The sequence below is a fragment of the Cygnus olor genome, chromosome 3 (genome assembly GCF_009769625.2).
Source record: "Cygnus olor isolate bCygOlo1 chromosome 3, bCygOlo1.pri.v2, whole genome shotgun sequence".
NCBI classification, from domain to species: Eukaryota; Metazoa; Chordata; class Aves; order Anseriformes; family Anatidae; genus Cygnus; species Cygnus olor.
In genome coordinates this window covers 65,396,370-65,423,998 of record NC_049171.1, presented here as the reverse complement: position 1 = coordinate 65,423,998, position 27,629 = coordinate 65,396,370, and the positions used below count along the sequence as shown (strand labels likewise).

General features: G+C 39.1%; 1 protein-coding gene and 1 long non-coding RNA gene across 2 annotated transcripts in view; one reads left to right on the top strand and one right to left on the bottom strand.

Moving 5' to 3' along the window:
• Nucleotides 1-17,429, top strand: part of LOC121067791 — a 52,367-nt gene extending 34,938 nt beyond the window's left edge. The window contains exons 2-3 of the long non-coding RNA XR_005818452.1: nucleotides 7,886-15,881; nucleotides 16,852-17,429. This is a non-coding gene — a long non-coding RNA (uncharacterized LOC121067791). The remainder of the gene's footprint in view (nucleotides 1-7,885; nucleotides 15,882-16,851) is intronic.
• TMEM242 (transmembrane protein 242) lies at nucleotides 1,103-22,369 on the bottom strand. The gene is made up of 4 exons (XM_040552639.1): nucleotides 22,194-22,369; nucleotides 20,794-20,894; nucleotides 16,006-16,143; nucleotides 1,103-2,229 (listed from the first exon to the last, which is right to left on the bottom strand). Exons 1-4 carry the CDS (start codon nucleotides 22,309-22,311, stop codon nucleotides 2,131-2,133), a joined length of 456 nt encoding a protein of 151 aa, XP_040408573.1. The 5' UTR covers nucleotides 22,312-22,369; the 3' UTR covers nucleotides 1,103-2,130.
• Nucleotides 22,370-27,629: the final 5,260 nt, after the last annotated feature.

Sequence of the window (27,629 nt, the reverse complement as noted above, 5' to 3'; positions counted from 1 at the left end):
GAAAAGAAAAGCACTTCCAGCCCATAGCGTACAATCAAACTTGGAATAATATGATCTTAATTCCTCACTCACTCTTTGGGAAATGTTTTATGTTCAACCTTAACACAGATTTACCAGATGACTCTCTACTTGGCCTACCAGTGTGATTCTATTTTAAAGATTTGTCTGCTAATTTCACTAGGTTCAAATTTTTTGAAAAACATCAGCTGATATGTATGTATAACTGGACACCTCCAGATTTAATTCATCCTATCTGTCATAAGGGAATTCTTCTGTAATATAGTTAGACTCACCCAATGGTTAATCATTACCAGAAGGGACAGCTCTCTTGTGCCAGGACTAACACTAATCTAACCCCCAGGACTCTGTGCTAGAAAACTAGAAAAATCTAGTGCCAGAAAACGACTCATTTTTCTTAAGGGTTTCTCCTGAACTGTGTTCTCGTGTAGTCACTGAACTGATGGGAGGTAAGCTAGAGCAGAGTGACTCTTTTCAGAGGCAGCTGGCACAGTTCAGGTGCTTTGTAAAATTCCAGGACCAGCTGTTCGTTTTAGTACAGAGTGAGTTGCCCTCTGACCAGTCCTGTCTTTCTCAAATCGACTGTGCAGGGAACTTGGATGACTAATTTAGATGAGATTTTACCAGAAGTTATTTTTTACAGATAAAGCCAAGTAATCTGAATCCCACCTTAGAAACTAAAGGTGACCAACCTTTAGTTGGCATCATGAGATCTGCATTTATTTACTTCAGTTAGGTACTTGATCAGTTTTCATGGCATAGCTACTTGTTAAACGTGATTAACTCAGCAATATTACTGATATGTGTATGCATAGGCACTGCGCATGCAAAATAGAAATATGAAAACAGTACCATTGTTCATGTGCATAGGATGGCAGTATTCACCACAATTTATTTCATATTGGATTACAAACATCAAGCCATGGAAAAGATGTCAACTATTATACATCAGCTGCTTTAAAGATATTATTCTAGTGCTGTCATGTTTTGTAGGAAAACCATACTTCTCTATTATTCATCTGACATTTAAAGCTTTTTTTTAAAACATTTTTTCCCAGGAATATAAAGATTTAATCACAAAGGACAGGTTTGAAGAGGACTTTATTAAATCTGACAGCTGCCTTAATTGGACTGTGTGCAATTAATAAAAAAACTGATAATTGAGCATTCAACAAAGGATTGTTCACTGATGGGTTTTTTTTTTTTAATTTCTGCAATTTTACAGATCTACAGTTCTGCAAATACAATGTTTGAGACATTATTCTTCCTAGTTTACACCCACGATTCATGAGATTACTGCAGTTTGGAAAATGACACATTATTTTTCCTAATAGAAGAGCCACAGGAACCACTGAAATACAAAGTTTTTTTCACCTAAAACTTAACATTTCCATACAAATATAGTAGAGGCTTTTATGCAGATTCCCAATTGTGGGATCCAATAAAAAGTCTACTACTGAGGAAAGAGAGTGCACTTTGTTGAGATCTCTGCTGCTGCTCTACAGAGGAGCTCAGTAGATCATTACTTCCCTATTGGAAGTATTTAAACTTTCTCATCAGACATACAAAAATAGCTTGGTTTAGACACTTTTTCTGTTACAACTTTAAATATCTCCTCTATTTTTAGCAGAGTGCACTGTGTGCTTTACCTTCAGGCTCATTAATGCATCTTTTGTAACTGTCTTATGTTTATATTCTTAATGGTACATGTAAATGGCACTGGAAGTACTGTTGTTTCCTAGAGAAATTCCCTAAAATTTCTCTGAAAAGGTGGATGTGATAGTTTATTGGGGTTTTGTCCTCATACTTACGACTGAGGTTAGTTTCTTCTAGAAGTCTTCATAAGATACAGTCTTTTTTCTAGTTGAATCAAACTTGTCTTGGACGGTTCATTTCTTCCCAAATCAACTATAAAACATGCTGAAGAAGTACAGTATAAATAATTATTTTAATTCTCTTGCTGTTAGATGTTAACTGGCATCCCCAAGTTCAGTGGACTCTGCCAGTAACTTGCTCAGTCTGAGCTTTCTTCTCTTTTTTCATATGGGACACTTCTGCTACTTCTGCTGTTGTTGTTGCTGAAAGAGCCATCTCCAAATGCTTTTGATTCTTTCACTTTGATTTAAGTAAGTCTTCCCATTCAACGGTGGACTCACTATTTTTAGGAATTGCTGGAAACATTGATTGCATTTTAGTTCGGAATTCTTTCATCTATAAAAGAGATTAAAAAATAAAAACTGTCAGCTGTTAAGAAGTAGCAAATAAAGTAGTACCATGAAACATGGGCTTATTCCACAAAATATGTCTGTGTGAGGTAAAGAAGAGGCAAAAAGGCCTTAAAAATTACAGCAAATTAAGACATTCCCTCTGATTATGCTGGTTCAACTAAGTGAAAAGAAGTATAAAGAGACCCACAACAATCCCCACTTCTAAAGCACTACACTGGGGTGCCTAATTTGGACCACTTGTCTGAATGATTCACTACTATTATACGAACTATTATGTGTGTGTGTGTATATATATATACACATTTTTTTGTTTTGTTTGTAGGAAAATTACTTCAATAGAACGTGCCCATATTTTGAATTCAGTGCCTTATTCTACACTTTCTATGGATAAAAGGGCCACTAGGTCTGTTCAAGAATTTTAAAGAAAGTTTAAAGAAAAAAATGTTTAGGTTTATCTAACAATATGGATATAGGTGACAAAACAAAATTTGTATATTAGTAGGAGGGAAAATAAGATTCATAACTACATGTAGGACCATGCTTTTCTTTCTTTGTTGGTAAATTAAAATGTCTGCTATAGAAGAGAAAGATTGCTGGTTTTATATTCTGTGTATCAACACATTAAAACCAATCACCAAATCTATATTTATGGCAACCATTTTATCACCAATATTTTATTCGATTGTCTTGGCAAGCCAAAACTGAGATTTAATTTCTTTAAAAATCACTTTTATTTGAAGATACTATTTAGATTTAGTGGGCACCTCTCTTCCAATATTTTTATATGTAGTATATTTTTAAAGGATAGACATGGAAGAACCATATCAGTACAAATCCTGTTAAATGAAGAGCAGGATGTGCAAGGGAAGATCTGAACTACTATTTTTAGGACATGCTACAGAATCTATGACATTCACGCACAGAAGACAGGATGTGTGGTATTAAAACACAGATGCAATGACCTCTTCAAGACAAAACGCTGTCTCAAGCACTATGTCCCATGGAGGGGTTCCAAGAAATCTAGATATTCTAAATAGCCAAAGAGACACCTTCTCTAATACACCAAACTTTTGTGTGTTATGGGTCATCATTTTTTTAACAAATACCTATGGGCATTTTCTATTCAAGACCTTCTGTGTATGAATAATTCTAGCAGGCAATTGGTACTTGCTGGAATGCAATTATTCAAATTACAGATGATACAATGAAAGAAACAGTTTACAAAGAAATTTTAAAAATCTTTGCTAAGACAATAATTAATTATGATGGAGGAAAACATTTTAGATTCCACGTTTTTGTGTAAAAATGCCTAGGTACTGCTAATTAAGTAAAAATACGTTATATAAAGTAGGAGGAAAATTCAGAGCCAAATTATCTTTTTTGTTTTATCCTGTCTTTGTTCTTATGCAAAAAGTAAGCTGCTCTCTACTTTACATTTTATTTTGATCAGATAGCTGTTTCGATTCATTTATTGGTTTGTTGTTTGTTGTTGTTGTTGTTTTTAAATCTTGGCACTCAACACAATAGTTACTAACCTAGTATCTTTGCTACTTAGTTAAAACTAAAAAGCTTTCATAGACAGGTAGTATTTACAAATATACTAAACACCAGTATCAGAGACGATGTAGAACAGTCAAAATTACATTACACAATTGCTGACAATTGAATACAAGTATTTACAGTATGAAATGCTTTAGGAACTTTGTTTTTCCCCAACCGTTTTTTCTAGTCTTCTGTAATTAAGTTATCTGAGTTTTCTGATGTGTGGAAAGTATTTAACATATTTAACATTTTTTATTTCCTAGAGAGTGAACCAAGCTCTCTCATCTCACTCTAAGTATTATCTGTGTATTTGATAACATAGGAATAGTCAGATCCTAACCTGATCTGCCATAGCTCAGTTGGTAAAACTCGAAATAAACATTTTATACCAGCTAATGATCTGGTGTAATCTATTTCTTTTTTGTTGTTGTTGTTGCTTTTTTTTTGGCTGCTTCTAAACTCTGATTTTTAATTTGTTTTTAGCCCCACAGGACACCTCTATTACTCTACTGACAACACAAGATATCAAAGGAAAATTAAAGCAATTACATAAGGCCTCCAAAAAAAAAGGATGATGGGTAGGGAAGCCATTCAGTGAACTACAGTGCTGCCTCACTCTAACAGCTAACTCATAATTACAAATATGTCAAACCCTAACCCTTAAATGCACGAAGCAATCTTGTCTAGGAAATAAAATACTACAGGTCTATTCTGAAAGAAAAAAAAAAGGAAAAAATTATTTATTTAGAAAGCACTAAAACACTGCTAGCAACTGCAGATTTAAAAACATGCAGATTTTTTCTCTCCCTTCAGAATGCTAATTTATGTTCTGCAGGTAAAAGCAACTCATTTTCTAGAAAAGCAATTTTCTTTTAACACATGGACAAAATTTGAACTGTTCAATGTCTTTTTTTTTTTCTTTAGTTTTAAGACCCCTTGAAAAATTTCCTCAGCCTTATCTCCTTAGATTCTAATGCTATTTATAAAACCACTTTGCAAGTGAAGTCAGACTCTCATTGATCACTTCCTTTCTTGCAAGCATCTAAGTCCTTTTCCATGTACCCTAGTATTTCTCTCCACAATAGTTTTTGAGTTTTTAAGAAACACATTGAGCAACGTACCTAGTACTACTCATGGACGGACTTTTATTTTCTCTCTATCCCTCCAGTACGAAACTGCACTACAGGACTTCATTAGGGCTTTGATTTGGACTTCTAAGGTATTTCCCCTTTCTCTTCTGTTCCACTAATATCACCAGCTTTTCAGTTTCTTCCTCCATTTCCATGTTTGTGCTTGTTGCACAAACTCAATGTACTTCTAAATCCTGGCCACTGTCCTCCCTGCACTCAGAGCTCCTCTACAGCTCACTTCCCACACTGCCTAAATGCACAGAGACAACCAAAAACCAGCTTTTTTCTGATGGGTGGGACCAGTGTATGCGCACATAAACAACCAGGGAAACTGCAACCCAGAGTTCCTCTCCCTTCTCCCCCAGTGACAATGTTTGTCTGCTTATGAACCCTCCTCGTATCAAATTTTAGGCTGACTTCTTTCAGTCAGAGACCATGATCTGAGTATGTTGGGCCTTAACTGGCATTTATATATATATATACTGCATTTAGTATAGGACCACATTTGGCCTTCAAAATAACTCACAACTTCAGAGGATCCTTTTAGTGAGGGAAAAAATTTTTCACTAGTGATATGAGTTAGTTATCCTTCCATGAAATGGATTTCCTGGTATCTATTCAGCCTCCCACACTGTGGTGAGATTCTTGTGAAAATGATAAATTTAGCTTTATATTCTATGAATACTGCACATTCTTGATGAGGAAACGCTGCAATTGTGAATCCATGTCTTGCCTTGCCTTTTTTTAGGTAGACATCCCATTTGTAAGGTCTCCTCTCCCTTCTCCGACCCAGAAATCTTCTCCTGTATTTTCTCCAGATTCCCAAATACACATGCCACTGGTCTCAATTCAAAAAGCATTAATTTAATTAGAAAAGCTAATATGCTATCCACTAAACACTGGAATGTTTTGAAATAATTCACTGAAATGGCTGCCTCTTTATTATTGCCAGCCACACAGACCCTGGGGTACTCAGTTCAACTGTAATAATGTCTCTGATTAATAGCAGAGTAAACCAAGCACTAAAAGCTGAATGTATTCTACCTCCTTCTGCTGCCTTCAGGATCGCAGGCCGCTCTCTCAAATCCTGCTTCCGCACCTAGTGGTACATGAACGATTTGTAGCACATTTCTTGATTTAACATTCCAGCATTCGCTTTTCCTGCAGGCAACTCTCTGAAGTCAATTTCATTCGAGTGATTTTTTTTTTTTTTTTTTATCATAGATATTGCAAAGCTTGACGCTGTTTTTTCCTGCCAAATAAATTACAGTAACTGTTCCACCTCTGACTGTCAGGCTTCTTTCTAAAAGGGTATCATCTACCTTACTGCATTAAATAATCTGTAATAGCTACAGATCACTGTTATTTTCTTATCTTAACCTAATGATCCTGCCTCAGGTGGCAAAAATATGGGGACCTAAAAGCATCTTCCATTTAATAATGTCTTTTTAATGTACATCGTTGACAGAATGTCACACAAAAATTGGGATAGCACTATTACTGAGAGCACTTACGTGGCCGTTTGTATTAAAATGAATGGAAGAGGGGCTAAAAGAGTCTGTTTGAATCCTAGAATGAAAGTTTTATGAAGAAATGTTCTCTTTAATGTCTGACATGCATAATAGGCCAACCCAGATTCTAGGAATTATTAGCTTCCTATTTTAGTACTTGTACCAGTAGGAACTGCTTACATTAGCTTCCAGGCGAAATGGGGTTAGATGCCCTGAACTGGAGTATCAGCTGGATACGGTGTGTCCGTGCCACATGTTCTCATCAGCCACCTTCTACCTCACAAGGCATGAAGACAAGACAGGCTGCCCTGGATTTAAGAGCATCAGCGAGGATTGTTCTGGCCACCATTTTCCAAATCTTAAAAATTATTGCTGTCACCTTTGTTATCAAACGTTTATCAAAGCCTGCATACAGAAATAGCAAGTTATTTGCAGAAAACAGCGAGCACCGAGCCCTTACAGCACTCCAAGTGCAGGGCAGATAGCCTGCCAGCTGAAGGCGATTCCCCGACTGTCAAGGTAAAATGGAGCACCCGGTGCAGGGCAGCCTCTGCCTGCTCCCACGCTGACCTCTAAAGCAAGCATGGAAAACAGTGCTCTGATCCATATTCTTAGGTCTTACACTGCACTGGCAAAGGCATTCCCAATGTTTTGACTACTCGGAATCTGTGTATCTTGTGAATGGGAAGCAAGCTGCTCTGCATCACAAACTGAATACATAAAAAAGGAGGTGGTTAGCTATTTACTATCAATGGGAAAAACAGACATTAATTTATATACACCAGGACAGTAATCTTGTAAACCACAATCTTAAAAAGGCAACTCATTTTCTGGAAGAGCTCTCCTTAGCTTCAGAGATATATGAGTATACTTTAAATTTCTGTAAATCTCCCAGTTGATTTTTCTGAAATGAAAGGCCAAGAACATAGGTTTTTTTAGTATATGATATTTCAAATCTGATGATGTTAGTGTTTCATTCTCAAGCCCATTCCCATCGATTTCAGTGATGCTGCACCAGGCTTCAAAATAAAAATAATGGTACAAAGTTTGGGCTATACTGCAAAAGGCCTTCATGCCATGCAGAAAAATGGAGTGAAATATTTTTGAAATCACTGAGGACCTTGCCATTTATTTCTGTAGAATCTTACTTTCTAATCTGGGTGCCTGAAAAGGACATCCACATGATTAGTCTATTATTGTGTATTACTCATTGCTCCTTAGTCACCCAGGGCAATTTGAAAAATTAATGTAATCTAAAATTTAAAATAGTTAAATATCTAAATGTATAAAGCATGTTGGTTAATGGACCCAAAGCATGAGGATGAGCATCCCCACTGTATAAACTCTTGTGTGCTGTAATTTGGACTTCTGAATTAAATGAAAAACATGAATTGTCTGCAAGTAGGTAGTTCCTGAAAAGGGTAACCTGAGTAATTTTTTTCCTCTGTATGTCCAGGAATTCACAGCATGCATCAGCCACAAGTGAGATTCATGGCTGAGAAAAGAGCCAGCACAAAAATAAAGCCCTGTTCTTAAGTGATGCATAAGCCCCGATGCCTGAAGCAGCGCTGAACTGCACACAGCTGACCCACCAGAGCTCGTGCTGCACAAAGATGGGGACAACTGGGTGCTTTCAGTCCAGCACAGCAGCCTGGGTCCTAGACCACAGCAGCATATGGTGAGCACAGCCATCCTGCCACGCTTCATGGAGCACAGGAAGACCCCACGGTACCAAGATGTAGCACAAGGAATTCGCACCAGACAGATAAGCTTTTATTCAGACTTTAGTTTTACATGTGTAGTTTGCACTACGTGCAGCCAAGAAGCGCGCTGATCCACCTGCACACTTCCAGAGACCTGGAACTGCTCCACAGAGGCAATTTCAGACCAAAGGCTGAACGCTGCTGTATTCTATCTGCCTTCCTAACACGTTGTTGGCAGCTGACAGCGACGAGTCTCTTCCAAGACACAGTAAAATAATTCCTCGAGAGAGCTACTGCTACAGCCTTCCTATATTCTTAAAATACTTCCTTACAGCTGTCCCTACTGATAATGCAGATGTAGCAGCTTTCCAGGAAGAAAATGATGGTCTTATTCCTTGAATAAGCATTCTGCTCTATCAAGTACACAGTGAAGTTCACAGGTTCCTTGTTTTTAATTTTTACTTCTTGTGCAAAATGCTAGCAGTACATATGTGTGGAGGCAAGTCTTCCCCTCACCAAACTAATTAGGCAATACAAGCAGTACAAAAAAACTGTGTATAAACAGGAGGAAGTGCTAACTTGTACTAGTACTCCATCTTCTTTCAAAAATTTGGAATTTAAGTATTGAGGAAGTAAAACAATGTCAAAAAAAAAAGGGCAAATTTGAATTATTTTGAGTTCTGTGATCATGAAATAGGAAAGAAAAGATTTTATTGTGCAATCAAACATAAGCATGGTAAGGAATAGAAAAGTAATGAATAGGTGGGGATTAAATACAAGGAAAATTAAAAACTAATAGTAAAAAAACATCTAGGAATGACACTATGATGATTCTAGAATGATTCTAGAAGATACAATGCTTTTATGGCGGCATTTCTTTTATATATTTTATCCTTTATATTTTCTATTATATATTTTATATTATATAGCAGCATATGCTATTTATGAAATAGCATATAAATGTAAGCCTCTGCAGTATGTCTATACTTGGTTGAGATCTGTAGGTAGTAGTACTGTTTATGGATGATGCTAAACCCAGTAATTTGCGAATTTTTCTCTGTGTTCTCATTTCATTTTTGAAAATCATCCACCCTTAAACCCAATATTCTTTTGTATTTATATTGTACCTATGAATACAGTCTCACAGAAATTATATCAAGTATCTCCCAAAATAGCTGAGGGGATGCTAACAGTGTTATACTTAAAATGATGATTTAGAGGCTAGGTTTCCTCTAGAGAAAAGCAGCCCGCCTAGGAATTGTCCCTACCAACAAAACCACGGCAAGCCTATATTCTCCATATCATTTTTAATTGTTTTAGATGTCTCTACACAGCTGTGCAATTGTGTTAGGCTGTTAATATTTTAAAGGTTAAGATCAATGAAAAAGAGGATATTTCATTAGGAGTCACCATAAAAATGATAAACTAATATTTTGTAACTATATTAGTCACAAATTACTAGGCAATTCTTCTCAGTATTTTCCCAGCTTTCCATAGAACAGATATATAAGCAACAAGACACGATCTCACAAACCTACGGATGAATCATCCCAACCCTTCTCCTATGGGAGAACAAATGCTTTTATTTCTGAGGAAATAAAACCTAATTTACAGAGGGCATGGAGAGCAAAAGGGCTCTTAAAGCACAATCTATCTTGTTTGTTAATTGTTAAATGCCTCAGTGTGCAAGTGCTGAAGCATTGTTCTGCTTTAAAAAAAAAAAAAAGGTTCATAATTGCTGGTATGTAAAAAAAATACTAATACCAACAGGCATTCAGAGGTATGTTTTAGTATTTGTCAAATATTCTGTAGCTGCAAGTATTTAATTAAAAACAAAACCCTGCTTATTTAAAATAAAGCTTTACAAGTTAACTGTAACTTCTAGAAAACTGTGAAACATTTTTCCATGTTATTTGGTACTGCTGACAAATGGCAGCCATATTGTAAGGAAACTGGAATTCAACTTAACGTGATTATCACCATCAGTTACTCCTGTAAAATAAGCACACCGAATGCAATACAGGGATAAATTTAAACAATGTATTGATGACAGTCAGCTACAGGGGAATCAGACTATGCAACTCCTCTAAAGTCAGAGGGTTGAGGACTAAGAAAAATAAAGAAAGCACTTGCGGACAGAGGGATGAGTCAAAAAGGTCTTTTTCAAAAAACAAGGAATCATTTATTTCACAAAAGTAGTCCCTGCCCATTTCACTCACCAAATAAAGCAAGAGAACACCATGGTGTGCACCCTGCTTGTACAGAGTTAACAAATGCTATGTTTCTGCCTTTAAAAAGACATGTTTAAGCAGCAGGGAAGGCAGGAGACAGACCAGATAAATCACTCAAACTGTATTAGCTCCAGCAAGTCTGCTCTGCATTAGACTTTTAATTTAGATTTTACAATTTTACTATAACTTTAGCTTAATTAAAGTGTTTAATATGAAGTAATATTACAGAAATAAAACAATAGATTTTGGGCCTCATTCAGAGACAAAACATTTTTTTTTCTCCAAGTTTCCAGGACTATGCCATGACCACCAATTTCACCACGTATTTTAACAGTACACTCACAGACACGGTTTGCGTTGCTGCAAATGTACTACGCTGTGTGCCTTCATGGATGGAGCTGAGATCAGAACTGTTTCAATGCCACAATTTTTAGACAATTTATCATCAGAAAATGATTTATAAGAGTACATGCCATTTCCTTTTTGATCAGTTACTTCTCACCTCTGATAACCCTATGATTTTAGATACTGAAAGGTTGCATTTCAGCACAACACGTAACTACACAAGCCTACTGTAATAATACATGACGACCTGAGATCTAAGACCAGTCTGTCCCTGAAAGAGACGGTGCCACCCATGGGACACGGGACATACCCGTGCCATGGGACAAGGTTAGAGTCAGCCCAGATTTCAAAAATCCTCTAGATATGGTTGTAGGTGTCCCCGGACCCAAACTGCTTCACTGACCCAGTGCTGTTGTTTGGTGATACTTGCTAATACAGAGCTGCTAGGCCCTGGGATAGTCGAAGGTGGACCTGCTTTAAAATATTTTCCTAAGAAATTGTGAGAAGCAAGTTAAAAAAGTCATTCTAACTGTTAATGACAGCTGGATAATTTCTGCACAGGGTACAATGTAAAAATAAATAACCACAAGCTCCTACGTTCTGAAAATTAAGATTTCTTTTTCACGTTAATGAAAAACAGAATTTAAACCATTTTCAAACCAAGTCCTCACTGACCCATCACTTCTCAGTTTAGGGATAACTGTTCACAGGAATTTATGAGGGTTTATTACTTACCAGCATATTCTAGAATTACAATAGTGATAACTGCAGTCAGGGGATATTAACAAACCATCCTGAGACAGCATAAAATCTTTTATATCCCTTACCAAGATATAAAGATCAGTTGCTCACTGTCACTCCTGGGTTTTCATGCTAGCATAAAATCAGTAGGCTGTACAGCTATGGGGAACCACCCTTAACAATAAAGCCATTTAAGAGCTGGAAGTAGGCATCGTCACAGCACTGTTTTAAGAACCAATAAACCACAAAGATTAAATAAAAACTTAGTATTGCCAAAGCTGGAGCATCATCCTAGCGTCCAGAACAGATCTTAGCAATGACTGCTCTGTGCCTGCTTCTCCAGCAAATGCAGGCTGCGTCAGAAGGCGTAAGGACAAAGCATTTTCACGGCACTGCAGTTTCAGTTTCCTTCCACAACACGAACTGCTGAGTACTCGCAATGCTGCTTCAGAACCACAGACGCAGATTAATTACGGCAATTATAACTTATCAAGGAAATACCGCGCCGGTTTGTTCTTGTCGTTCCATCTCTGACTTCGTAAGTGATGACAAGATAATTTAAACAGGCACAAAGCTTACAGGCATACATATCTTTATCAGTCACCCTGTCCTGTTGATAATTGATGCTCACAGGGACCACATCCCAGAACATTAAAAATCACAGTATTTTGGCAGTGATACCAAGTGAAAAGCGCTCTTCTGGGCTCTAACCAGTGGCAACAGCATTTGCCACTAGGGTAATACTTGTTTGAGAAAACGGGTCGTTATAAGGCAATTAAAAACACTCATTCAATAAGCGTGAAAAATAAAACTGGCTTATTCCTAAAGATATTGAATGTACTGACGTTCTCTCCTGCCGCCAGCAGATGTAGCTGCAGTGCAAGACAGACAAACTATACACATACATCCCCAAGTCCCCCCGGCATCCGTGTGCATAGGGGCCCGCAGCCCCTGCCCTCCTCCTGCACACCAGCGTCTGTGGGGAATCTGCTTTGCCCAGGAGGGCATAACAGACAGGCACTTGACAGATAGGAATTATAATATACAGACTTTTTTTGTTAATTTCTTTAAAAAAAAGATGTACCAGCCTCATTGCTGGTTTTAGTTTTGTCTTGCCAGGTGAGTGGAAGGTGCTTACCACTTCTTTCAATGGGCACAAATATGACCAAAATGGATTAACGGCAAGCACACTGATTACAACAATTGATGGACACCAGTTAAGTAGCCCACCACTACAAACCAGTGCATGGCTAAAGTGAGCAGTGTTCGAAGGACACAGAGCACATCGTTTGCTGCACTTCTCCAACTTTACTGCCCAGCTTTGCTTCCCCTTTAAAGTCAGAGCAATCTCTGGTGTGCATGAACTTCAGCAGTTTATGTGGATGATCAGTCAGGGGGAAAACTGCCCAATAGTGTTGCTGGCCAGACAGCTATTCCTTTGAGATCTCCAACCCACCACACCTGATTTCCCACTGTGGCTTCTTGTGCTTTACTCCCTGAGATGGTATTAGGCATTACACCACAGAGCAGCTCGGTTTTACTTGACTCAGAACTCCCCTCCGAACCGTACGTGAAAGTCAGTCCTTTATTCACTGAGGTCCCACCCAGACACTCACAAGGACAGAGCTGACAATGAATTTGAGAACGCACTGGTGTTAATGCATCTTTATGTGTGACAGATGCAGCTTCTTTTTTGCTAAACGAAACATCAGTGGTGTTTACAATTAGAATTTTATTATGCTTAACAACTTAATATTGAAGCACCATATGAGCTGTCATAATATTGTTACCAATATTACCAGTAGCTCTTAAACAAATGAAGTTGGTGCCCAGCTGAGAGAGGATAGCAGCAGGGCCAGATCACTAATTAGCAGGTCCCAAAGGCAGCTGGTTGCTGTTAAAGGCAAAAGGTGAAGGGGCAGGGCAGCAAGCTCTTCTTCTCTTTGTCCAGCTGCCAAAAGTTTAGTTATTAAGATCTCACAGGTTCCTGGCATCAAAATGAATCAAGCTTTCCCTAAGGTCATGTATAATACAGTGCTTTCAGAGGCTAAAGTCTGCTTTGAAGTCATAGCTTTCAAATCTATGTGTATGGTGCTTAGCTTGAAATTGTAATTTCCATTTCTACAGGTACTTTAGAACCTGCAACTGTTACTGTGCAAGTGAACTCACAGCAGTCAATTACACTGAAGACATAAGATGTTTTTATTTAGGTAAGCCTGTAAGAGCCTCTTTTCAAAATGATGAACTGAAATTAAAATTTGAAATGTGGAGCTTAGTGTAAAATCAGAAACGTCTTCTGTGGTCTGAAAAGTTAATATGTAAAGAAACTTTATTTCACTAAGCGATAACTCCAGTAAATAGTTCACGCAACTTAAACTTGATTTATTTTTGTGGTTATCTAACAATTATTAGATGCGACGAATGCATTTAATATGGGTCCCTAAAAGTTAGTATTGTAATTGACCAATCACTAGTATATTGTCTCTGCTTACGTGACAGCAATGAAGAATTTTCAAATGTCTTGTGTTACCCCATGAAATATCTTTTATGAGTCAATATTGGCTCTGACTGTTATGTTAAAGCATTATGCAAAAAGTGTCAACAACAATCAAAAATGCCTTATTCTAGAAATATTCTTAATTCTAAAGAATGTCTTCTCTTTGGTCAGAGTACTTCATTTTTAACACTTCTGATTTTGTATCTTCAGCTACTTTAAACATGTATGTTTGATTTTAACGGACATAAGGTAAAACAGGATAAAGAATGATGTGCCAGCCAATTTACAAATGCCAATTGTTGTTTTTTAGCACTATCATACAGGTTTCTTTCCTGCAGCTGGAATTTAAGTCTATAATGAAAGCAATAAATGTGTCATAAGCAGGGAGACGGCTGTTCAAAATCACATGTGATCACAGAGTCTTGACAGAAATCTGCTTCCTTCAGTGTCTGCAGTTCTAACTGTGCCTTGTTGTAAAACGTAAGCAGCCTACAAGAGGCACTTGCAGCAGATTTTTTAGAGTTGCCCCCATTTCCTTTCAACACTAACACAACGCAGAATATAAATAAGGAATGACTCTTTGACAAGGAATGTTCAACAAGTTGCTAAAAGGCCATGCACTGTGCTGCATGCTTAAGACCCGAGAGCCACTGCTGTCAGGAAGTTCCCTGTCAGCCTGTGACATGTCCTGGGACTTGGCCATCTCAAGTTTATGCAGTTGTTCCTTGTCATACAGTCTCAAGGAAAGTGGCCTCACAAGAAAAGTAAGCAACTGTGGGTCCAGGTCAGCGTTTCTCAAAGAAAATAAAAATTAAGCTTACTGACCAAAAGTAAACAGAAACTGCTGACTAGAGTCATATTTTGCTATCCTCTGGCAGGACCAGAAGTACTCTAACAGAATTAATCCTCTTGGATGATGATATACTGAGAGGAAATTGAGTGGACTGTTGTAGCCCAGCATGTAGAGTATAAATTGGTATTCCCACTCGTCTTACCCCTTTTCTGCTATTCCACTATAGCTTGACAAAGACTTGAGTATAAACAAAATGCACTGTAGCTGCAGGCTGTGTCCTGCTATGCTTTGTTGTGTTCTGCCTGCATTTAATGGCTCTTAGTGAGATTCAACACTGGAGACCAAGGAAGATGTGACTGCATCTTGGGACCCAAATGGTAACCCACAAGATTCATTGGCAGAGTGGACAAGAAGTGAGAACTTGAATAAAGCTATTAATGAGCATCAGGATGAATATCTTGCTTCTTTTAGTGTCTGGAGAGCATGAAATGCTTTGCTGAATATAGAACTAATTTGTCACAGAAAGTAGAGGAAGTCTATTCATTCCTACCCCTTAGAAGGATGTAGACAGTTCTGCCAAACAGCTGCAGGGGAACTCCTCAGTCATGGGCTCGTTACTAGGGGCAAACCAAAATGCTTACATGAACTCTAGTGTTCACACTCAATGCTGTGAAACACTGGAACATAAGCACTTTGCTAAAGATAGCCTTGGCCCCTTGAGACATACAGATGCTTTCCAAGTTTCTTTGCCTTGACATGGCATGTCATGGAATAGCGCTCTGTTACACATCTTCTGCCCCTTTGCCCCTTACAGAAACACACTAGAAAGAAAGCTGTCTTCCTTGCAGTTTTTATGTCCCTCGTGTCCTGATGCAGAAAATGGACCTTGAACAAATAAACAGGCAGCTCTAAAGATAGGACTCGGGGGTAGCCTTCAATTCAGTAAGCAAAGGATACAGAAAGCTTGCAGCTACTATTTTAGTCTCTGAAGTAGAACACTGACTTTTTTCTGAAGAATCTGAAACATCTGTGTAAATAAACATAAACAGGACAAAACTGTTCTTTCCCCCAGATTGTCTCTTCCCACAACATCCCACTTAGGGAAGATGCAAGAATGACTTTCCAGACTGCAGAGCCCTCAAGTTAGTCACTCTATAGCTGGGGAATGAAGGGGTGCTGCCAGGCTGAAGTAGTACAGAGATGCCACCCCAAGATGACTGATTCTAGGAAAATATGGTATTTGAGAGGATCATGCTTGGTACTCACACTGTGAACACCCAGAGCCTTCCAGATGGCAAAACTTAGCAATCCAACTCCACACCATGCATAGAGTGAGCCCCATCCTAGGGCTCGTAAGGCCAATGATGAACCACTCTCTGGTAATGCAGCTGTGGCAGTAATACCCTAGAAGCAAAAACAGAGTGATCAAGACAAATTGAATAATAATTGGTTAAAAAAAAAAAAAAAACATTTAACTTAGTGCTCTGTAATTTTTCCTGTCCTGCCAGCTGTAGTAGTGTGGCCACAAATTTGTTATGGATGCCAGCAGGCCCAAACAGACACGCAAGTAGGTGTATAAGCTGCTTTCCCACCAAGAACAGCTTTTATGGCTGCCAGTAGCATATGGAGATGATTTCTGTTACCCAGAAACATCGAAGCGAACTGTTTCACGGGCACAAGAATCTGACAGTAATCCCACCACTCAAAATACAAAATTGGATCAGGATCAAAACCCTAAAGTGGATCACAAGCCCTTATGCCAGAAACGTCAGAACACAATCACTTTACAAAACTGATTTTGGTACTTTTTACTGGGGGAGGGGAGGGGGAGTACGAGTAGGTCAAGGCCTTCAGTCCATTATGTCTTTGTCTGCACTCCTGAAGTAGCAAATTAGAAAACTGGATGAGCCTACGTAGCTTTCAGTTTGAGGCAGAATGTAACTGTGACTGAAAGACTAATTTTGAGGGGCTGCAATTCTGCAGGAGCTCTACAAACTGTTTAGGAAATTTTTGAAAAGAACAAGCAGCAACATTAAACCCTATCCCCCGCAGAGTTCACTAAGTGGCAACAAAGATAATGCTGTTCAGTGTTCATACTTTTGTTTTTCTCAGAAATAAGAGTGGGTGTTTTTAAGATTCTGCTCCTTGAGAGTCTTCCATGAGATGTGTCCTGAAAACACAAAAACACTTGGGGATGTCATCTCAGGCCAAGAAGAATGGAGCCTCAACCACAACTGAGTCCCAACCACAATGAAACCTTTTCTGTCACAGCACATCAGGGCACAGTGCAGCTATGAAGTGCACGAACGCGTGCTGGCTTACATCAGTCAATTCACACTGCATGTTTGCTGCTAGCCGGCCGTTCTCGGATCACAACGCCCACTTCTCTCTACTTATGGGCTGCAGGAGAGCTTCAATCTGTGTAGCCTATAGCAGCAGTAGGACATAATCCTCTCACTCCTAGTGGTAAATGTCAGTAAAAGGGTTTGGGTTTTCTTTTTTTTTCCCTCAGACGGATCACTGTTCAATTCTTCACATGGAAACATAGATTTAAGAAGGTAACAACAAAAGGCTTGCATCTGTGGTCCTCACACAACTGAATAGTCCTACTTATTTACCGGGTATTAAAAAAAAAACAGCAATTATTTCTCAGAGGTAAACTAATGAGAGTACAGGCATACAAATACATATACAGAAATGAAAACTCTTTAGTAGTCTAAAATATGGAAAAGTGAAATTAACTTGTGGGAAGATTGTAAACTAAAAGAGGGGAAATTTAGTTTAGATGTCAGGAGGAAATCTTTCACTCAGAGCGGGGTGAGGCACTGGGAGAGGTTGCCCAGAGAAGCTGTGGATGCCCCATCCCTGGAGGTGCTCAAGGCCAGGCTGGATGGGGCCTTGGGCAACCTGGTCTGGTGGGAGGTGTCCCTGCCCATGGTAGGGGGGTTGGGACTGGGTGGGCTTTGAGGTTCCTTCCAACCCGAGCCATTCCATGAAAGATCTAAAATAATTTTCTTCTAAAATATGCCAAAGAACTGCACTTTTCTGTTTATCACAAAAAGTAGGAAAAAATCTTCTACGTTCTCTATAAGACTTTTTTTTTAATTGTTCTTTGATGTAATTCAGCACATGAACAGTGCTTATCAGTGTGATATTTGATCAGTGAAAAAGCATCAGGTGTTTTTTTTTCTCTTGGCTTTGTATTTATCAAAATGTTAAAATGATCCTGAGATAGTGCTCAGTACTAACGCTTGTCCTTTGGATTTAGTTCTAGGCAGTTACCCAAGGACAAATACACACTTGCAAAGGGCACAAGCAAAATCTACCTTGATCCTTATTTATTCTGATTTGGACATCCCAAAAGTGGAAGCTGATAACAAAACAGTGCTCTGTAAGCATGTGTATATACATACACATATGTGCATAGACACAAACACCAGAGATCTCTAGTTACACCATTAAACCACGTCCTATTATTTCCTTACCACAGCTAATGAACTTTCTTAACTCTTTCAGTAGAGATTGCATTGAGTAGATCTAAAAATGCTGATGATTATTTCTGACATTTTCCTGCCTCAAGAGTCTAAACATATACAACATGTAGAAGAATTTCTCCCCCTTGGAAGATGGAAAAAGAATGGACAAAAATAACCTCTACACAGAATCTTTAAATAGAAGTCATTATCTGTGAAAATTACTGGCAAAAAAACTTGAATGCTATTTAAATGCTTGATTGTCCCAGAAAAAATAAGTGTTATGTAGAAACAGTTGATTTGGTTTTACTGACAGCAGTCAGACAGTGTTTGGTCAAAAGCTGATTCCTCAGTGTTATTAAATATAAAGATCTCTGTAAACACCAAAATTTGTTACATGATTATCAGATCCTGTGTTTGGAGCATCAAGAATCCTAATTAATGAAATGCTAAAAAAAAAAAAAAAAGACGACGAGTAAACTAGTATGATATCATGGGGGAAAAAGGCATCACCAACAAAAGAACATTTTTAAGAAAACAGTTTTATTCATAAACCTGTTATTCTACACACAGATTTTCTCTTCATTACTGCTCCTACACTGAAAAAAAAATAAAACTCTTTGATTTAAAAAGCAGGTATTAATCAGTACCAAAATATGTGCTCCACACTGTTTTTGTTTTGTTTTGTTTTGTTTTTTTCTTTTCCTGGAAGATACAAGCAGGAAATGGGAGAACAAGAAACGACTTTTTTTTTTTTTTTTTCAGACACAGGCCTCAATCCTGTAAACATTCTCTTGTGTATATGAATGTATCTGAAAGGAAGCAGTGCCTAAAACAAATGAATGGTAAGTTGAACTGCTTTGGTTGACTGTATTCAGTGTGTTTGCTGCTTTATATGACCTAACCCATTGTAAAATTAAACACCTGACTAAATGCTGGTAAAATTGGATGCTTCTCATAGGGAGTCTGCTGCATTTGGCCATTTAATTTTAACATACATCCCAAAACATAATTTCTTAACTGAAGGCCTCTGCAGTCGTTCACAAAACAGGATTATGTAGCCTCATTTTTAAGTAAATATGGGGCTCTGGTTCTACAGATTCTTATGATACTTAGTTAAGTCCACTGCCATGGAGGAGGTACAATAAGTTCAATTTCAGCTTTATCGCTTGCCAGTAATATCGATGCTGTTCTGCAAGACTAGGGTCTCATACTGTTGCTGCCTCAAAATATGAAAGCAATCATGAAATCATGATGCTGTGATGCTACAACTCCTTCATTAAATTGCTATTTTTTCTCCCATCAAACTATTTAAATTGGTCCCAGACCACATCACATTTGCTTCTTGTATGCTGTCGTTTCACTGGCACAAAAGGTAGCACAAACCAGCAAAGATGCTGAAAGAATAGGTCTTTTATTTCTTTCCAGCATTAATTCTGGGATGGTTGGGTTACTTCTTCGAACAGCACTGCTGGCTTATGTTTGCCTGAAGTACCTGCCAAGCTACGGCCTCACCTTAAATGGAAAAAATACTGTTTAAGCATTAAGCATCTAATAAGGATGCAATCATCTTTAGTTATTCATAGTTACACTTTTATTATTATACGTAATGTGTTATTAAAAATAATAGGCAATGACCTGCAGTAACTCTACATTTAAGTAAGAACGCTACTGCAAAACTTAACCTCTTCGGTAACAAAACCTCAGAGAGCCTCTATAGACATTCTCAAAGTCTCGTCTTCCCTTTTGAAATTGCTCACCTACAAGTACCTTGACAAAATATATCACCTTCTTTCTACACTCCGCAGTATTAAAGTTGAGGGACCCAGGAATCATATATTTTTTTCTTAGCAAACTGTTGAAATTACTTTGCACAGATAGTAGCAGGTATTGGTTTTCAGTAAAAATTTAAACGGTATGTATCATTTGGAGCTACTTCCAGCAAATGTATTTTTGGATGTCAATGTAATGTCACTCTTGATAAATCACAGTGCTAACAGGACAGGTCTGACAGCCAAGAATATGCAATATCTGGAAAAATGCAATGTCCAAGATAAAGGACTTTAAAATATATATATATAAAAAAAGAGAACTTCTTTACTTTAATACATTCTTGTAGCCTGTGAAACAACCTCTCATAGTGTTTTATTTTTTCATATTACGTATTCCACATCTTATAGGCTTTCTGCCTCTTCGTTCCACCGTTACTCCATAGTTACCTCTCTTCCCAATTCATGATAGCACCACAGGACTGCATGGTAAGTTGGATCACTGATGCTCACATCACAGGATCAAAATAGATCATTGAGTACATTCCATTATATAGCAGTACTATGATTAAAGCTAACAGTCTAAGCATAATGTTGTTTTATTTCAACTAATCTCAAGTACTAAAGTATTTAGTAGTGCCAACTCTCAATTGATTTTTTAACCTAATCCTTCTCCTGTTGATTTAAAGTCTAGCGCTCTTACCATCAACTTTGGACTGCCAAATTCTACATGTATCAACATTTTTATAAAGCAATTTTTTGCATTTTTTTTCCATGTGTCACAACTGGAAAACAGTTTAAAAGGAACAAACCTTACTGAACCAGTTTGGATTCTTCTTTTTTGTCATGGCAAGTGTGGTGCCAAAACCTGCTATCATTCCTGCTGTTGCAACAGTACCTAGAAAAATTCCACCTGCCGAGAAAAGTTTAAGAAATAAAAATTAAGATTTTGTTTTCTAGGGTGAAAAAAAGTAAAACCTGTTTTGAAAATTACAACTGAAAAAGGAGAATCTGTCAGCACATGCTGAAGGGAAAGGATGTTGTCCAAATTATTTACATTAACTCAGTACAGGAAGTAGGACAGAATTATTTTGAAATAGAGCACTTTGAAAATGAATAGCAAATGTTTATTTGCAAAACAGGGAATGCAGAAGTCTTTCAAATCCCCGGATGCCTTTTCACAGTACTTCCAAATTTCCACTGCTTCCTCGATAGCCTCTCTCACTCCAGAGCCAAGCTACTAAAATCATCTTGCTCTATGACCATGCTTTACCCTTCCCCTAAAGGAAGATGTATGTAATTCTTCTGCTGCACCATTCGATACTTCGAAGAGACATCTGAGGAATCCATGAGTACCTCAGAAAACCATTCTGTAAGCAACACCACTTCTTTGGTTTTGTCCATTTTCTGCTCTAAGGCCCTTTTCCAAAATAATAATTAAAAAAAGGCATGAGCTTTCCCAAGATACAAAGCGCCCCTCACTTTCAGTTCTTCAGTGTTTCCAAAGTTACTTGGGGTCCCTTGATCCCTCTGCTTTTTGCATCAGAAAGGCATGTGTAGCCATAACCAGATCACTTTTAAGAAAAAGATGCACTACAAAGACTGGGTGCAGTGTACAAAAGCATCTGGTTCATATTAAAATCCTCTCTATAGGGGGCTGTAAGTTCATCCTTTGTGAACACTGATATCCAGCCTGTGCTGGGTAAAAAATTAAACAGATGTCGGGTTTAAAAAAAAAATGACCCGAATAGAAAGCAAGAAGCAAAACATTCTTATGTTAGGTCCTACATTTTAAAAATGAACCCTATTTTAATTAACCTATTAAAAATCACTCTATCAATGTGATGGAACAGTTTGCTGTAGTCATGTCAATGAAGCACGTGAAGTACCTCAGCCAGTGTCAGCACACGGGACGCCCCGTGCATTTTACACTTCAGGGTCTAATAACCAGCAACCTTTTCCTGATTTCGGAAACAACCACCGGTTTTTAATTAACTCCTGCCCTCAGCAGAGGAGGAGCTCCACGCGTGCCCTGCAGGGCTGGAGCCGGGGCCTCCACTCAGCGCCCCCGGGGCAGCGGGAGCGGGACCCCGGCCCGGCGCAGCCGGAGCTGCACCGGGGGCGCTCCGGGGGGCTCTGGTCCTCGGCCGGGGCCAGCCCGGGCCGGCTCCTTCTCGCCACCGATCCCCGCCTGAGCGCGGCGGCCCCGCACCTTTGATGAGGAAGAGCTCGTCCTGGGCGGCCGCGGAGCTCCCGGCGCCCCGGGGCAGGGCCGGCCCCAGCCCCGCGTCCAGCGGAGCCGCCGCGGCGCTCTGTGGGGCGTCCCCCATGGCCCGGGAGGAGGCGGTGGCGGCGGCTAACCCGGAAGGGAAGGCAGCGGGGCAGGGACAGGCAGCCGCCCTTCCTCCTCCTCCTCCTCCATCTCGTCTGAGACGCCGCCACCGCGGTGTGCAGTCTTTAGGGGGCTCTAATTTCATTTTTTTGCCCGTCACGCAGGGCTAAAGTCGCCAAAGCCTCTCTTAAAACCAGCCTTTTCTGTTGTCCTCCTAAGGGTTTTTGTGTGTGGGCAGGGAGGCGGCCGAGCGCAGCCCCCACGGGTGTTTCCTCGCCGGCTTCCCTCAGTGCACTTCCCCGTGAGCCTCCGGAGTTTGTACCCAAGCGGCTCATTGCGGGGGATTGGGTTGCTAGGCGAAAAATCGAGTATTTTGGGAAATTTCCTGGTCGCCGTGCTTGTGAAAGCCAACCCAGAGCCTGTCCTGACAGGGCGTGTGCTGCGCCGGCTGCACGGCGTTTGTGCATCAAGAAGCAGTTGTGAGAGAAACAGAAGCTCTCTCTCTGTATATATATATATATATATAAAATAATTACTTTTTATTGTGTCTCAAGGCAGAAGTGTATATGGTTATATAAAGTATTTAGATGTTATTAGTATGCATAAAACTGAAACAACAGCATGCATACATTTCGAGTGTAAATTGTGCCCAAATCACCACTGTATTTGCAAGGAGAATCGTTGAACTGTCGAGATAATGACCTCTTTTTTTGTCCTTGATGATAAAATCCTGGATTTTCTTCTCAGGATAGTTTTTTGAGTTCGCATCAATCAACACATCACTTTCTTTCAAATCTCCAGGACAAGGGAGAAAGAGATGAGAAAAGGAATAATGATGTTAGTTAATCTTGGTTTGAACAATGCCAAGAATCTATCTTTGAGAGAGTCAGATAAGATCTGTCTCTATTAATCATTCACAAAGACTTAAAGTAGAGCATAAAACCCATGAAATCCACTCTGTCTTGCTGAGTAACTTAAAATTCCTAGTGTTATAAAATAAATTGTCTTGCTTTAAAAAAAAATGTTCAGCAGAATTGTGTCCATTTAGGTTGCAATATTAATCTCTTCTTGCTCTCCTTTGAAATATAATTTACCCAGGAATAATTACTCTTATTCCTTCTCAGTCACTGTTACAGTACACATGTGAACAGACTGGTTTACATATAGCTACTCAGAATTAACCAATTATCTTTTCTAAGATTCAGCTATCTTTCTCTAAAAACAGACACATTTTGTTTGAAAGATTGATTTTTATGATTCTGGTATCAAATACCCAAATCTTCATAAAATGAGGGCATGAAAATGTATATGCAAATAAGGTTATATAGGTGATGGTAGAATTGATAAATGCATTATTTTTTACTAATTTAATTTGACTACAAGTCTGAATTTAGACAACGTCAGTAAATGACAATTGCCAGATTCAGTCACTGTGTGCATGTTTAATATTTGTTAAAGTTTGCTGTGGCGAGAATGCCAAGTTTCACAACAAAGCAATTGTGGATGGAAGACTTCCTTCTGTGGTCTTCTTTTATTATAAAAAAGAAATGGTAAGGCAAAATCAGACAGTATGAAGCAACCAAAATTTTCAGCTTCAAAGTATGTATAAATCTCCATCCATGATTCTGCAGTTGTGTTTAGGATTTTTACATCAACTCTTGGGTTTTCATGAAAAATTGGTAACACAGTGCCTCTCTTAAGGAAGTTCATAAAGCATACACTATTTATGAGGGTGAGATGTGGAAACACAATAAGCAAGAGCACAAGGAGGAAAAGAAACTTAAGAAAAATACAGAAGAAACAGGTTTGCATAAAGACGTTCCCTAAGTTGTGTGTTGTTTTATTGTTGTTTGTTTGGGGTATTTTTAATAATCCTTGTGAATATGTGGTATTCCTGCCTATAAGCAGCTAACCCAAGAAATAAGAACACTGTGTGCAAACTTCTTAACATAATGCTGCAAAATATTTCAGTCCCGACCTGTTTTTCTCCTGCTCCACGTCCTCTTATGAGCAGACGGACAGCTAATTGTGCAGGAGTGCACAGTGACATGAGAACACCAGCAATTCACGCTGAAGGCTGGTTTCACTTGAGGACCAGGGCTGACATCCAGATCTTTAGAAGGGAAAGAGCTAGTTTACAAGCTCACTGGGACATAATAAATATATTTACTGAACTATCCAACTGTCTGATAGTATGTATCCAGAACAGCCTTCAGTGCCACTGCAGAGAAAGTTGGCAGATGAAGCACAGCATCAGGCTTGGAGATAGAAAATCCAATTCAAAACATACAGGAGGTTGATTTGAATACTGGTTAAAATGATGTGTTCGCTAACAGAATTTAATTATGTAAAAGAATTTTAGAAGGAGCCAAATGCTGGTTTTGGAAGAAGAAAAATACAGCAGTTGAGCTACTTGTTAGCTCTTGGGTGAGTTGAGTTTTACTCTTTGACTGAGTTGGGTCATTTCCTGTATTTATGAAAGCTTTGATATTCCTGAAAGTACAGGGCACCCTTAGCTTTGTGTACAGATGGAGGCATGAGGAAACTGGTTAAGCATTTCAGATCAATTTTCTGGTCTATTGGACAAGAAATGGAAGCATTCTGCAACTATGGTTTTGTTTCTACAGTAGTTTCTGGTTTTATGGTAATAAGAAATAAGCTGGTTACTGTTGTGCCTCTCTTAAGACTTTGGTGTCTGAAATTCCCATGCTGAGAATAAGTCCTCAGATCTCTTTTAGGAAAGATCTGGTCACTGAATAATGATTTATAGGATTTAGACAGAGATATCCTGACAAAGTCAGTGATCATTTGTCAGACACAAGAACAAATATAGTAAGAGCTTTGCATCTGAGAAACAGAAGATACTTCAAAAATATTGATTGAGCTAGCTTCACAGATTTATGTGAGGGGTATTTTTCCATTTAGAGAAGAGGAAGTGAAGAAATCAATCATTTTGCACAAAGTTTTGCTGTAGTTCTTTGGCAAAAGAATAGGCTGGGAGGATGGATCTCTGGGTCTCCTTCAGGTCTTCTTCTTCAGCACAGGTCTGTTTTTCTACCTTATCATTTACTTCTGCAGAAGTCGAAATGATTCTTTTTTTTGTTTCACTTTTCCATTTGGTTATTCGGTAGGTCAGGCTTAACCTAGGACAAGACTGGCTGTGCCTGACTGTTGCATTGACACCACAGCGTCCTTGCTTTGTAAGGCCAGAGCCTGGCCACAGTTCAGTAAATGGCAGAAGTCCCATTGGCAGTGTGGCCAGAGCTCCAGTTATAAATCCCAAATTAGCACTCATGTGTTATGACATTAAGGTTGATCAGAGGCACACTGCAAATTTCAGAGATGTTGATGTCACATGTTGGGGCTGTCACATGTCTTGGACTGCATTCGTGTGGCTCTGCAGAGATGGGGACACTTGGGGAGCTCCTGGGGATCGCTGACTGGCATTTGTGGCTGCAGGAGATATGGGCTTCTGTGGGATGGTTCTGAGGACATCGCAGGGGTTTCTTGCACATATGTGTATCTACTTATTTTCTATTCTTATCCCTTACTAAATTACATGTTTTATTACCTGCTCAATGTTTAGGATGCTCCTTCTCTGCGAGTAAAATATGCCCTCATCTATTTGGCTGTGTCCACATTCCTTTCTTAACTACAGAGACAAATCATAGACCCCTCTCCAATTCCTGTGATGCTACCATTGCTTTAGAGACCTAGCAAATATTTATGAGCTCTTTTTTATTATTATTATTTTTTACTGAATACCATGTCTTTAAGGATTTCAGTATGTATTTCATTACAGAATGAAATAATATCTATCAACTTTTAATAATTATTTTGCTGTACTAGAAAAGCCTTTAACATGGTCCAGAGAAAAATGTATTTCTGATTAATTTCAAAAAAGAAACAGCAAAAAATAATTTATTATTGCCGTGGTGCCCGTAAAGCATGGTCTGGGACTTCAGACTCAGCCACTCTGCCTTTATGTCTGACCTGAGGTAACAAAGGTGGTCTGGCACCACCAGTTAGATGGTGAGCTGTTGTCACCTGGCAATAGCCTGGAATAAAGATTTTCTGTGGAGAAAAGTCTGTGGACAGAAGAGGCCTCTTGGTGACAGCCCAATATGTAGGGTTGTGTATCCTGTGTGTGCGTTTCCTGCTGTGGGCTTCACGAGATACTTCCGAGTCCACCGCTCAAAGAGGTCCCCACGACCGTCCCTCATGAGGGCAGTCGGGCTCAGATCAGGCTGCCCATAGAGGCTGTTCAGTTTCCTTTCTAGGTTTTCAAAACCTGTCTGGTTAAAGCCCTGAGCGACCTGGTCTGAGCTCTCAGTTGACCCTGCTTGGAGAGGAGGCTGGGCTGGAGACCTCCAGGGTTCCCTGTCACCCTGGGCGACTTGGTACAGTCGCGCACGTTCCCCCGCAAATCCAGCATGAGTTAGTCAGAGGGGCTGCGTAAGAGTGACATCAAACTTGGCTCATTGTCATCTGATTCAGATGTAACTCACCAAGTTATGATGCCTTCCAGTGTCGGAGGAACATGTTACCGTCATGGGCCAACGCTCAGCAGCAGAAGCATCTCCAGGGCCATTTTCAGAAGTGCTCTGTTGGATGTCTGGATGGGCCAGGAGGAGAGCTGCTGTGCCCAGCCCATGCCACTGGGTGTCCTCATGAGGCCAGCTACATTGGTCTGGGGGCCTTCGGCGGTGGCACATGTTGCAAAACACTCGGGAAAGAGATTGGGCTGGTGTTTTATTTGTCGTTGGGAGATGGCCAACATAAAACTGACTCGTATACTACATCACCCGCCGAGAAACCCAGCCACAAAATTAATTGGCATGAATATGAAATGTATACTTCTCCTAATCAGCTTCAGCGAAGATTATATCCAAAGGCCCTTTTTGCGGTCATTCACAGAGCTTAATTGCTATAGTAAATATTACAATTAAAAAAAGGCCTGGGAGGAGAGCTGAATATTAGGTTCATGATGAATGATAATTATCGCTTTGTGTAGATGGGTGAAAAACGTTTCTAATTAAATTATTCTTGTAGCATAAATTAATAGCGTGATCTGGATAAAGCACTTCTGATTTCCCATTTAGAATATTTCTAAAAGTGCCACGTTTGTGCCAGAATTTCAGCCTGTAGGTCAACTTGCCTTTTAAAAATACCTGATTTTTCAATGCATTTAGCTGCTTATCACAGCTTTCTGCAGCGAAGATGTTCTGCAATAATGGGATGGTTCAAATGTTGCATGGAGAATAAAATCAACTATGCAACTAATAGTTCTTTGAGCTGGGGAATTCATAGTATAAT